Source organism: Trichosurus vulpecula, chromosome 7 (assembly GCF_011100635.1).
Source record: "Trichosurus vulpecula isolate mTriVul1 chromosome 7, mTriVul1.pri, whole genome shotgun sequence".
In the NCBI taxonomy this organism is placed as follows: domain Eukaryota; kingdom Metazoa; phylum Chordata; class Mammalia; order Diprotodontia; family Phalangeridae; genus Trichosurus; species Trichosurus vulpecula.
The window spans coordinates 71,932,764-71,947,261 of NC_050579.1; the positions used below are offsets into that span (position 1 = coordinate 71,932,764).

Below are 14,498 nucleotides of genomic sequence, written 5' to 3' on the forward strand. Positions count from 1 at the left end.
TTTTCTTACTGCAGCCCTATATTAGATTAGTCTTTGTAGCGGCCACATCATACCATTAACATGAGTTGACTCTGAAATCCACCAAAACCCCCAAATCTTTTTCACAGGAACAATTGTCTTGACATACTGTATGAGAAAGGTAGATTTTTTTTGAACCAACATGTAGAAACCCATGTTTATGTATTCCTGTTTAATTTCATCTTTATCATTTAGCTTATTGTTTTAGCCTGTCAAAAGTTTTGTCATCCAGCTCATTAGTTAACCCTCCCAGTTTTGCATTCTTTGTACATTTAGAAAACATATTATTTCTGCTCCCTTTCATAGCATTCCTAAAACTTTTGAATATAGGGCTTTCCACTAGAGACCTCCTTCTTGGTTGATATGGAAAATTAGTGACTGCTATTTGAGTAGCTCTGAATCCTTCCAACTGTACTATCTAATCCACATTGTCCACAGGAATAGCATGAGATACTATCAAATGCTAAGCTAAAATCCAGGAATGTTGTGTGATCTAATCTTATCTAGTAACTGTCCAAAACAAAATAAGTTTAGTCTTAATGATTACCACTTCTAAATACTCCTTTAATAATACATTCTACAATTATGCAAAATTTGTGTCAATCTCAGCCTTGACATCCATTTGCGTGCCCTTAACAACATGTTTAAGTTCAATATGTTTAAACTAAACTCATATTTCCTCATTAAGTATCTCCTCCTTTCGACCTTATTTCTGTCAATGGCTCCACCATTTTCTCAGGCATTCAACCTTAAAATGCTGGTGTTATCTTTGACCCTTCCCTGTCCACTGTTTCTCTCATTCAGTCTCAGCAAGTCCTGATTACTGATTATATGTGTTGTCTCCTCCATTAGAATTTAAATTCTTTGAAGGCAAAGGCTGTTTCATTTTCCAATTTGTTCCCAAGCACATAGCTCAATAGCTGTCATCCAGTAGGTGCTCAATAAATGCTTGTTGATTAATTGGTTGATAAGTTATATGTGCTGATACTTCCTCAATATCCCCTTCTCCTGGAGCCAGCCCCTCCCTCTGATTGGAAAGGGTGGAAGGTTGAAAGCAGAGAGCTCCTCCTAGATCCTCCATTTAAAAGGCATACCAAGACCAACTATCTTTTCAATTCCCATGAGGCTGCACTCCTCTGGACTTCATCATTCTTCCATATCAGTTACTCTCCCCTCATTGCCTCCCACTTTTCAGATTTTTTAAATGTGTTGTCTCCCCCCATTAGATTGTGAGCTCCTTGAGGGTAGGGACTCTCTTATGCCTTTCTTTGCATCACCAGTACTTAGCACAGCTCCTGACACATGCAGGCACTTCACATATGTTCTATTGACTGACTGACTAATGAGGAAAACAACTAGACTCAGGAACCCTCAGCCAAGTGACTTTAAAGCAATTTAACTATGCCCTGAACTTTAAAAAGTTATTTAACTTTTAGATAGAAAGGAAATAGTGGACCTTTATATAACAGAACAAATACACACACATTGCATGAGGAGCTTATAAATTTACGGGTCACATTAATGAATGGCTCCAGGCATGCCACAGCAGATAAAACGACAGACTGGGAATCAGTTAGACCCAGGTTCAAAAGCCGCTTCAGACATCCATTAGATGTGCGACCATGGGTAAGTCACTTCAATTCTCAGAGATTCAATTCCCTGGCCTGGAAAATAGAAATAGTAATCCTCAAAGTACCCACCCTTCCCAGTGTTGTTGGCTCAAATGAGATAATGAGTATTAAGTATTCTAGATATTTTAAGAGCTTCATAAATATCAGTAGTAGTATTAGTTAGAATCATCACCATCGTTTTACTTAAAGTCCTATTTTTTCCCTCATGGCTTAGAGTAGAGAGAGCCCATGGCACTAAGTGTAAAGTCATTGTGGTTCAAGCAAGCTACAAGGACTTTGAGTATGGGCCTAGAAAGGGACTATATATATGTTCCTTCATTTAAGGACTGGCTTAGCTAAATGTTGAAAGACTCATTACCAGGTTTTCTGCAGAATAATGAATGTTCTGCCTATAGCAACTCATAAAGACTGAGATATAATCTACAGTAGTGCTAGCAGTACCCACACAATCAGAGATCTTTGAAATAATGCGCTATGATTAGGTAGGCATAAGGGGACTTCCTCATTCCTACAGCTTCCCTTTCTCTCCCACACTTCTTCAGTTATGATCAATCACATAAACAAACCTCCCTCAGGAACAGAAGAGTATGGCAAGAAATGGACCAAACCAATTGTGTACTTACGGTGTATACTAAGAATGAAGTCAGAAACTTAGTGTTGGAAAGGACTTCAAGAGCCATTCAGTCTAGCTCCTTCCTAGGAATACCCTTTACAAAATCCCCAACAAATGTATCTTTTCAATACCAATTCTAAACATGCTATCTGTTCTGTCATACATTCAAACATATAACCGTGCTATCATCACTCATATTTCTGCCTTTGAATCTTGGAACCAAGAGTTAGGCAGTGGCTTGAGTCAGCTAACAACAAAATTCTTCCCATTTCTTAATAGACCTTTGATTTTATGTTTTCTTATACTCTAAATAATATATACTCAATGGTCAGATTCTCAAAAATAGCTCATTTTATCTGGGGTCACTGGGCAAGAGAGGAGGAGGATGATATGGTAGATAAAGGTTTAGTCTTAAGAATTAAGAAGACCCAGCTTTATGTCCTGCCTCAGTCACATACTAGCTTTATGACCAAGAACAAGCAGGCTTTACTTCTCATGGGCCCAGGCCACTCTCTTAGGATGAGTTACAGACCAGTTGCTCAATTGTGTTGAAGGGAATTTCCATACTAGGAGTTGCCCATACTGATTAAATCAGAGATGTAAGCAAAACAGTTGGGCAAAGAATAGCTGACAAAAATGGGCTACCTGATTCATATGGTTCCTTTCATTTCTAACATTCTATGATCTAAGACAATGGTATCAAACTCAAATAGAAACAGATCCCTTTAGGCTGCATACTGGTGAATTTGACAACTCTGATGTAGGATAATTAGAAGCAGGGGCGGGAAATTTAATAAGTTCTGTAGCTGAACCCAGATTTTTTGTAGTAAATTATAAAATGCTATTGCCACTCCTCTGCCAAAGAGTTTTTCTACAGTTCCAACATCATAATTTTAGTCTTTATTTTCTCCTTGCTTCCAAAGTCACAATATAAGTCACTATTACACAGCTTATAATTGCTTTGGCTCTTTTTATAGATGTAGGGAAGACCCAACTTTGTGAAATCTTTACAAAGCATATATAGATCATAAGTCCTGTTGCAGTAGAATATGGAATAAATATGTTGGAAAGGGCTCTGAGTATCTGGGGCTCCAATCTTAGCTCCTATATATTAATCACTACCATGTACTCTTTAATCTAATGACACTGCCTCCTTACTGTCCCCTCACACAAGACATTCTTATTCCCAATTCTTGACATTTTCACATGTTCTCTTCCCATTCCTAGGATTCTTTTTCATCATCTCTGCCTCCTGACTTCCTCCAAGTCCCTGCTAAAATACAACTTTCTATGAGAAACCTTTCCTGATCCACCTTCATGCTGGTGCCTTCCTTCTGCTGGTTGTCTCCAATTTCTCCTCTACAAGGCTTGGTTGTACGTAGTCGTTTGCATGTTTTCTCTCCCATTAGACCATGAGCTCCTTGGGGAGGGACTGTCTTTTGCCTTTCTTTGCATCCCCAGTACTTAATATATTGCCTGAAATACAGTAGGTCTTTAATAAATGAGTCTTGACTGTCAAAGTTATGGCTCAACACAAACTTTCAGTTCAAATGCCCAACATTATTAAAATCTCTCAGCTAAATAATAGCATTAAATTTAAGGAGATGTCATGACAGGAAGAATAGATTAAAAAACCATAGCAACATCAAAAATCAAAGACAAATAGAAAGGTATAACACTCAAGTCTCAGTGATTAAATATAATTCTTCAAGTGAGGATAGGATGACAGTGTTCAAAGTGAGAAATGAAAAAGGAAAAACATATCTACTCAAAGTCAGGAAAAGTCAAGAAATACTACTGGAAATTGGAGACTGTTTAAATAATATAGTGAAATAATACAATTGAGATTTGGAGTTTTTTTTCAAATCTGCAAATATCTCAATTAGAAATAGCTATGTGCTGGGTTTGGTGGCAAAATGCCTTATAATTCCAGCTGCCAGGGAATCTCAGATATAGTGGGCTCTGCCAATCAAGTGTTTCCACTAAGTTTAGAATCAATATGGTTAGCCCCAGAAACAAGAGTCACCAAGTTGCCTAAGGAGGAATTAACTGGTGGAGGTCAATGGGGCAGGTCAAAGCTCCCATGCTGTAGGATCATCCTTATGAGGAGGTAGTCCTTGAACTTCCAGCCTGGGCAAGATGAAGAAACCCAATTAAAAATAAATAAAGAGAACTATGTAGGACTAATTTCCAAAGGGAAAGGAGTGCATGTTAAGAGATCTGCTATCCATTCAGCAGCTGCTTACTGATATGACAACATTCCAATGCCAAAGGTCCTCTGATAAATGCCTCATTTCTCAAATATACAGGGAACTGAGACAAATTTATAAAAAGAAGAGCTATTCCCTATTTTGATAAATGGTCAAAGAATATGAACAAGTGTTTCAAAACTATCAATAGTCACATTAAAAATGATCTAAATAATTATTGATTGGAGAAATGCAAATTAAAACACTCAGGTACATCTCAAACCTATCAGATTGGTTAATATGACAGAAAAGGAAAATGACAAATGCTGGAGGGAATGTGGAAAAACTGGGCACTGATGCAATGCTGCTGGAGTTGTGAATTAGTCTAATCATTCTGGAGAACAATTTGGAACTACATACACCCAAAGGGCTATAAAACTGTGTGTGTATACCCTTTGACCCAGCAATACCACCTGGGTCTGAATCCCATGAGATCAAAGAAGAGGGAAAAGAACCTATTTGTAACAAAAGTATTTATAGTAGCTCTTTTTGTGGTGGTAATGAATTGGAAATTGAGGGGATGCCCATCAGCTGAAAATGGATAAACAAGCTGTGGTATATGATTGGCATGGGATACTACTGTTCTATAAGAAAAGATGAGCAAGATGGTTTCAGAAAAACCTGGGAAATCTTATACAAATCAATGCAAAGTGAGATGAGAAGAACTGAGAGATCACTGTGCACAGTAACAGTAATGTTGTAATGATGTAATGATGATCAATTGTGAAAGGCTTAGCTACTCAGATCAAAACAATGATCCAAGACAATTTCAAAGGACCCATGATGAAAAATGCAATCCACCTCCAGAGACAGAGAACTGATGAACTCATGAGTCCAGATTGAAGTATATTTTTTTATTTTATTTTTTCTTGGTTTTTGTGTGTGTGTGTGTGTATGTTTGCTTTGCAATGGGGCTAATATGGAAATTTGTTTTCTGTGACTCCACATTTCAACATCATATTGCTTGCCTTCTCAAGGGGTGGGAGAGGGGCAAGAGGGAGGAAGAGAGTTTAGAACTCAAAATTTTTAAAAATTACTGTTAAAAATGTTTTACATGTCGTTAGGAATTATTTAATGAAATAAATAAAAATGTTTAACTGGAAAAAATGTTCCAATGCTGAAATCTAACAATCTATGCCTGATTTAACTCCTACTCTAGTTCATAGGAGTTTAAAAACTTAAAATTTTTTGAATATTCTGAGAAAATATCCTGAGAAAACTTTGCCGTGTTCCTATTATATGCTTATCCTAGACAGATTTTGTAGTAATAGACACTTTCGCCAAGGAAAGCACAGAGTCTTCATAAGCACAATTTGTAAACAAAATAAAACTGGGCCCTTAACCAAAGCACCAGTCCAGTAAATTTCATCCTGATTTAAATGTTAACAAACAGCACCACAGTAAACAATTCAGCAATTTAATTTCTTTGATCAAACATCAAAGGAGCATCTATTATACTTAATATATTTGCCTAGCACCGGTAAAGTACAAAAGCCATAGGTACAGTCCCAAAAGTAGTTCACAATCTAGTTTGGGGAACAAGAGACAACTTTTATCCTAACCCCCTTTCTAGTCGTCTTCTACTTTATTACTCCCCACACTGCAATTCAGCTGCACTGGATTACTCAATGCCTTTCACAGGTGACATCATCTCCTGAATACACTAGGGGTGCCCCTCCTCCAATCCCTGAACTGCTCTCCTTCCTCACCCCTACCCCTTTACTTCCCTTACTCCCTTCAAGACAGCTCAAGTCTTGCCTCTGGCAGAAGGCCTTTTATGGCTTCCCCCGATATCAGTATCTTCCCTCTGATATTACCTTTCATTTACATGATGTCTTGCATGTCTCTAATTATTTGCATGTTGTTTTCCCCATTAGAATATGAGCTTCTTGAGAGCAAGGATCATATTTTGTCTTTTTTTTTAATTCCCAGAGCTTATAGTGCCTGGTACATAGTAAGCAATTAATAAACGCTTGTTGATTGACTGATGTTACATACTGATAAAGTACTAAATCGTGAAGTAGAAAATTTAAAACTAGAACAGCACATAACAATGAGCTAGTTGTGAAATACAAATAATAAGTGCAAAAGGAGTTTGAACATGGAGATACTATTGTGGACTAGGAGTTAAAGTACAGGTATGCTAGGGGCAAAAAAGAAGTGAAGGTAAACTACTCAATAAACTCCAGTGGTTCCCTATCACCTCTGAGATCAAATATCGGTTCCTCTGTTTGGCATTCAAAGCCCTTCATAACCTCGTCTGCTTCCTTTCTAGTCTTCTTGTACCTCCACACCCACACCACCTATCTACATCCACCCCTGCCAAATACTCTAGGATCCAGTAACATTGGCCTCTTGGCTGTTGCTGGAACAAGACATTCCACCTCCTGACTCCAAAGCATTTTCATTGGCTGTTCCCCCATGCCTGGAAGGCTCTCCTTCTTCATCCCTGCCTCCTAGCTTCCCTGGCTTTCCTTAAGTCTCAGCTAAAATTGCACCTTCTATGAACAGCCCCTTAATGCTCTCGCCCTCCCTCTGTTCATTACTTCCAATTTATCCTGTATATATCTTGTTCGTCTGCATGCTCTCTCCTCCATTAATTATGAACTCACTGAAAGCAAGAACTGTCTTTTGTCCTCGGAATCCCCAGAACTTAGCAAATTGTCTGGCACATAGAAGGCATTAAATAAATGTTTACTGACTGACTAAGGATATTTTAGGGACAGGAAAGAGCATGAGAAAGAAACACAGAGGAGGAAATGAGTGGGCATGTGGTAGGTGGGTAGGGAAGCCTAGGAGAAAAGAATAACTGGAATGTAGGGTTCATATATTAGAGAATGGTAGAGAGTAAAGCTGGATATTTGATGGTGAATCTGGAAGTGTTTTGCTGAATGAATTAAAGGGGAGAGGGGGACACAGAAGACAACAGGAGAGAGAGATCATCTAGGTTAGAAGGTAATTCACAGAATCAGGTAATGTTTGAGCCAAAAAGGACCTCATTCATCATCTAATCTATCTACTTCACCTTGCGTAAGAGAAGTGAAGTCCAAAGTTTCAGTTATTTGCCAAGAACACACAACTCGTCATACAGAACCAGAACTCAATCTCAGATCGTGGCAATTAGAATAGTGAAGAAATCTGAGAAATATTAACAGAAGCAGAACTGACAGTATTTCCAAATCTCATTGAGAAAGTAACCCTCTGAGGGGTATACAGACTGACATCTAAGACTAAATAACGGTACTTCACAAATATTACTACTTACTGGTGAACTAGGTAAGAAGTCTTTTTTTAATGAGGCCACGTCCAGTCTAGAGAATAACCAGCATTTATCTAGCCCTTGAAGGCTTATAAAGTGCTTTGCATTTATTATCTCGCCACAACCCCGCAAAGTGGCTACTACTGTTACAATTCACTTTTTATAGACGAGAAAACTGAAGCCGATGTATTAAGTCACTCGTCCAAGATCCCACAACTACAAAGTATCTGAGGCAGTAATGAATCCCAGTGTCCTAAACAAACCTTGGTCCCTAGTTCTGTAGCCGAGATGAGAGACCTGAAATCTGATGGGCCGTGAATCCTTATCAATTACATGGACCACTAGGCTTGTATCTGGGATCATAGATTGAAGGCTGGAAAGGGCCTTAGAAGAAATCAAGTCCAACCTCCTCATTTTACAGATGAGGCATTCAGAAGTTCGGGGACTTGACTTGGGTCACACATTAATAAGGATCTGAGGCAAAATTTGAAAACATGCCTTCCTGACTCCAAGTTCAGTGTTCTATCCGCTATTCCATTCTGTTACCTACATTCTCTGTAGTATAGATTCTAACACTAAAAAATGAGGATGATGATATTTATAAATCCCAAGGGTGTATGAAGATATTTGCACTTGCCTGTTCTAACTCTTGCTATCTTCAGATGAATAGTGCTACATAAATAGGGCATAAAAATAGTGAGGTATAATGGATAGCGTGCTGCATCTGGTGCCAGGACTCCTTGGGTTCAAATCCAGCTTTATGATTCTTCCTCAGGGTTCTCCTTTCTCAGGGTTGTTTGTGAGGATCAAGTGAGATAATGGATGTAATTGATATAAATATCACAGCTGTAATCATGACTGTTGCAGTTTGGATTTATTTCATTATATTTCTTTTGTTTTTCTCTTTCTGAAGGATATTCTCACTGGTGCTCATTAATAAAACCATAAGTAACTCAGGTGCCAAGAAAGTAGCAAACAAGGAACTTAAAGCTAATTTATAATTCCTAGTAGCACTCGTGGGAAAAACAAAGATACTTTTTTAAGGGAATTTCTTGGCCTTTGGAAACTATGTGTTTAACTGCTTTATCAGCTGAAGCAATAAAAAAAAACTCACACAACTTGAATATAAGAACAGTGTAAAAAATTTTAAATCTTAAAAATGTTAAGACATATGACAGAACTCTACAACTCTGATTTTTTAACAAATTTTTTTTCTCCTCTTTGAAGATTTTACCCACTCATTCCCTTGACTGGAAAAGCCCTCCAATTAGAAGGAAATCAGTAGTTGATGAAAATGAAGTTATTCAGAATGAGAGCATTACTACAAGAGATGCTCTGTCCTGCTCCTAGAAAAAAAGCAAAAAAAAAAAAAGATGGAAACAAAGTTTGACAATTGCCTCATTTTTGTCAAAACCATAAGAGTTCTTCACGGTTGCCTCTTAACATGTGTGCTAAAAAGCTTTAACGACAGAATAAGTGAAGTGTGTTTTACATGTACTGTTTTTCTGGGCTGAACTGTTACATAAAGCTAAAGAACAAGTGAAGCTTCTCAAAGAAAAATGGTAATTGTAGCTTTTAAAGTATTAAATTCCCTCTAGACCCTTCCCCCACCAGCAGTTCATTTGAAATCAATAGATCAAAAAGCATTTTTAAGTGCCTACTATGTTCCAGGCACTATGCTAGGCAGCATTATTTCCAAGAAACCTTAATACAATATAGCAATCCATGATTCTCATCTTCAAATTCAGCTATCGTTATGGCTGGCACCATTAGAAAAAAATGAAAGATGGACTATTTTACTTGCTACAATAAAGAAACTAAACTTAGCATTCAGCATAAATTTCCCAAGTTAATTTGTTCCACATAAATGGGAGTTTCCATACCAATCCAGGCTTTCTGTCATCAATCCACTGGGATCAAAATACCCAGCCATTTCTTTCCAAGAAATATATTTTTTAAAAAAAGGACAAGACTTGTTCTTGCTTCTCCTTATTTAGTGTAGGCAGGAAGAAAAGGAGGGAATAAAATTGTGTCATGCTGGACAACTCTATACATAAATGATTTCCTTTAAAATGAGATGGCAAATTGGGGGAGCAGGGAGTATAAGCAGTAGTTGCCTACACAGGCTATTATTTCAAATTCGGTTATTGGAAAACTATTCCTGTCCAACCACGAATGGATGAGTGGAAGAAGATGAAAAGAAATAAAGAATTACAGAGACAGACAAAAATGTTACGTAAAAATCATCAGAGGCAAAAAGCAACATCAGGTAAAAGGAGATGTCTAAAATTTCTCAGGTCTCCAGTAGCAAGAAGGAAAACTGAAGCAATTAGCCTGATATTTCAGCTCAAATAACCAATTCCCCCGGCATTTATATCTGACATACTTCAAATGTGACTCATGTTCACCTTTCTGCTCTTTCTAATCTCCTTGGGATAAATCTGTATTTATTTATATGTGACTCCTAATCCCAAAATGGGCATATTAAAGTCTGTAGGTGTTGAAAACAATTAGCAAAATCAATGAGTCATAGTTTTGTTTATAATTCTATTGTGAAGCAGAACAATTATTAGCTTAAATTAAAAGTATTTTGTTAATTACGAGCACCAAATTGTAAAAATATTTACTTAGGAGCCCTGCTGTGAAATATACGATTTGTGAACATACTTATGAAAATTCAAACACATTAATATTTACATTTAAAAACCCCAGTTACATAGGTTTGCATAGTGTTGTTGATTCACATGTGTTTTATAGAGCGTGATCAGCACTTTAACATACATTGTCTAATCTGTCACATCTACTTATTTTCATTCATCCCCTCTAATAAAAACAGCAATTTGATTTAGAAGACTTGGCTAAAATACTTTACAATAAGATTATGAAATAGTAGGATTGGTCCTTCTTGGGGGTATTTGAATTTTAAAGGAAGTGCTTGATAAGGCAAAAGCATCTCTAATTAGTGGAAATACTTATGAAAGTGCTTCCTTACACATGAGTCTTCTGAAGGCAGAGACAGAAGGCTGGAAAAGAACAGGCTCCAAACAGACTGCTTTTCTTCTAGGCTGGCAAGATCACCACTTTGGCAAGGGAGCCTATGCCATGTTGGATATCCCCAATCGTTAGAAAGTTCTGTGTGTAAACTGCCCACTTCTTTTTTTTTCAACAATCACTTTCACATTAACCCTATAAAAACTTCCTTCAGGGTCTTTGGAGAAACACAGGAAGGACAGCTTTTCTTGAAAATAAGATATTTCTACGTAACTAGATATGAGATCAATCAACTGTATTCGGTTATTATTTCTGTTACGTATCAAAATGGAAAATGTAGATAATGACCTTTTCAGACAGTACTCATCAGGTTTACCTATTTTAACAGGTTCGTTGATGTCTTAGACTTGTAACTCATCTGAGCCAAAAAGCTCAAAGTCTTACTCACATTTGTTATTTCATTTGTGCCCACAAATCAACATAATGCAAATGGAACTATGTTAAAAGACTGGTCAAGAGACTTGTTCCAGGTACATATCGAGTGAAGAGCAGAATAAGAACTTATTTATCTAGATCAATCCTCTTTCCATGACAGAACGGGGCAAACTATTTACTGGCCAGACTCTCTTGTATTCCTCTCTATAAATGCTTCTTTATCCTGGCTCTGGGATTACTTAGTTGTGTGTCTAAAAGCAAGTCATTCAGCCTCACTTAAGGCTCAGTTTCTTCAGGTATAAAATCAGAGGGTAAGAAGATGTTCTCAAGGATATGTGTAAGCATTAAAAGTCTATGATTCTAGTTCGCATGTAATTTGATGAATTTTAGGTAATATAAAAGGCTTTGAAGACAGAACATAAATATACTATTCATTCGCTGTATTTTAAACAAAAATAGTCATTTTATGTATTCATTTATATCATGAAAGATATAGCTCATATCACTATAACTTAATGTGACAAATCAAACAAACTCATAAGATTGACACCATATAATCTAAATTATTTTTTTAAAAAAACTGAACCTGAAAGTAACTTAAATGAGAAGTCTTGCTTTTGAACAAATTAGAGATTAAAGGTTGTTCCCCTTCTAAGAGTGACAGTTAAAAAAGAATGAAAAAAATGAAGAAAAACCCGGTTGAAATTTGGCATTTACTAAAAGAAGAGGAGCAAGCAGAATTTATGTGTTAAGACAGTTTCAAAAAGGGGGGAAGGGATCAGAAAGCTTCTTTGACACTATTAAATTTCTTTGGTGGTAGCTTTGGCTGGGAAGGCAAGGTACAGAAGTTTCTTTCAGGGTTCTGACCAAGAGGTGGTGTCTGCGAACTTACGGGGATGGAACGGCTCAGGAACCTTGATGAAGAAGCAGAGAGGCCAGTGTAAGGTCGAAAGACGTATTCATCGGCCTTGGCGCTGTGCAGGCTGGTGTGGTTGTTCAGGGTGGTGCCAGCGCTGGTGCTCCGGCTGTACTGGTTGTTGTTGAGCTCAGGGTAATTTCTGGCAGGCGGCTGTGAGCTGCCATTCAAGTGGTTGGAGAAATGGTTGACTGTGTAACCTGTCCTAGTGGGCGGTGTGGTCTTTTTGCTCTCTGAATCATCTGTTGCAGCATGCAGGTTCCCTAGAGAACTGGCTAGTCGAGTATTTATGGAAAAGCTGAACAGAAACACATGTGGGGGGAGGGAAAAACATACACAATGCATATCCATGTAAAGAATTCATGATTTTAAGACATCTATTTAAGACACTAAGGGAAAGTGATGAGGACAATTCTGATCAATGTACACGACGATTGAACAACTTCTTTCTCTTTCTTGATGATGATATCATGTGTTGTTTATATATGGAGGGGACTCAAACTTCTGCTGCCAAAAAAAATTATTCGAGGCATAAGAAGCTAGGCTAAATGCTTTGAATCGGGATCTTGAAATAAAACATCTGGGGTCCTTTATGTTCCAGGGCATGAATTAAATGAAAATGGCTTTCTTAGAAGAAACAACAGATTTTAGTATGCAACATTTAACTTAATGTACATTCAATCTGAAGCCTATGTCAACGGTCACTGACAAATTTAGGTTCCAACCACATATGTCATGTGCATTATGAAATAAGAAATGAAAATACTATTTTATATTCACAGATTACAAATTCACAGGGGCTGCCAAAGTTTGAAGATTATTTCCTGAATCGCTGGAAAGGGGAAAATTACAAGGTAGGCCTTTACACAAAGTTCTGCTCTTTAAGTCTTGTACCTAATTTAATGCTGGCAGAGAGACAGAACAAAACTTTCCAAATATCTCTTTACTCCTAGTGCCCCCATATCCTGTTCCCACCCCTGCAGGTCGCTACTACAGTATAACCAAAATAGAGACTGGCCGTACCCCCCACCTTCCATTTGGCATCCCTTTCCCAGAGCTCCATATGTTGGCTGCTGTAGTCACAATCACTTTCACCACACTGACTACAGTTTCTCACCCTGACACTCCAGGAAAGTGATAGTACCTTGAAGGAAAAGGAGAGAAAAAACATACCTCCTTGTGCTGGAGCCTGAGGAGCATGAACCTCTGTTTATTCTCTTGGCAGAGGCTGAAGGTGACAATACCACCTTGGAGGGCTTCAAAGGAGATATGCAGCCTTGTGAGGAAGAGCACACTCTTTGGGGAGAGGTGGGGAAAAGCATCACATTACATGTCAGACACTTCAAAAAATATTCAATAACTTTTAAAACACAGATAAGAAAAAAATCCCAACTAGATAAAGGTAATAAACGTCAGGTATACCAAACATTCCAATGAACCTTTCCTGATGTCTAATAATAGAAGGAACACTGGACTGAAATGTGACTATAAGAGGCCTAATAATTATAATGGCTTAGCACATGTGAGTTTACAAAGGATTTTCCCTACAATGCTCTTCTAAGGTCTGGGGTACAAATATTATCTCCTTTTTACAAGTAAAAAAAGTTCAGAGAGCTAAGTTAAATTAATCGCCCAAGGTCACACTTTGTAACTGGAATGGTCTGGTCTTCTAAATTCACTGTTCTTTACTCGAAATGATACAGCTTGCTCCTTTAATGAGGCTGCTACCAAATGTGTTGAATCCCAAACAAAAATCTACATTCGTCTCTCCTTTCTCTTAACACATTCTATGAAACAGGGACTTCATTTAACTGCATCATTCCATCGTCTCCCACCTCCTTTACAAAGTACTTTGCCACTAAGAGAAGAATGGGAACAGATAGACAAATTAAATGTTCTCAAGCTTCCAGAGACTGAAGGGGATTATCTTTTGGCAAGCACTCAGCATTCTCTCAAACAAAATTTCTAAGTGTTTGATAAGAACTACTGAAGAAGAAGAGGAAGAAAACACCGTAGCTGGTGATATGGCAGACAGAGCAGGGGGCCTTGAGTTAGAAAGACCTAAGCTCAAACTCAGACTCAGACACTTACTGCGTGTGTGACCCTGGGCAAGTAACATCAAAAAAAATCTCTCTCTGCCTCTGTTTCCCCAACTGTAAAATGGAAATAGTAATGGCACCTCTCTCTCTCCCAGGGCTGTGGGGAGGATCAAATGAGTTAGCATTTATGAAATGCTTAGCACAGAGACTGGCACATAGTAGGCACTTAAGAAATGCCCATTCCCCTTCCCCGATGTAATTATTTAACCGTTTCTTTGGCTATCACAAAACTTTCAGATGGATTCCTGATACTGCTGACAACTAGGGAGAAAATCATAAATAGGAAA

General features: G+C 37.8%; 1 protein-coding gene across 5 annotated transcripts in view; it reads right to left on the bottom strand.

Annotated features, from left to right (window-relative positions):
- The window catches only part of CDC14A (cell division cycle 14A), a 245,106-nt gene that overhangs the window by 16,297 nt on the left and 214,311 nt on the right, over window positions 1-14,498 (bottom strand). For 2 of the 5 annotated variants that reach the window (XM_036768492.1, XM_036768496.1), the window contains 2 exons: window positions 13,286-13,408; window positions 11,975-12,410 (listed from right to left, as the gene is read on the bottom strand). The exons of 1 other annotated variant lie outside the window; for it this stretch is intronic. In XM_036768492.1, the coding sequence (XP_036624387.1) occupies window positions 11,975-12,410; window positions 13,286-13,408 (559 nt within the window). Of the gene's footprint in view, window positions 1-11,974; window positions 12,411-13,285; window positions 13,409-14,498 lie in introns of those variants that run through there. 2 more of the 5 variants (XM_036768493.1, XM_036768494.1) reach the window with 2 other exon arrangements.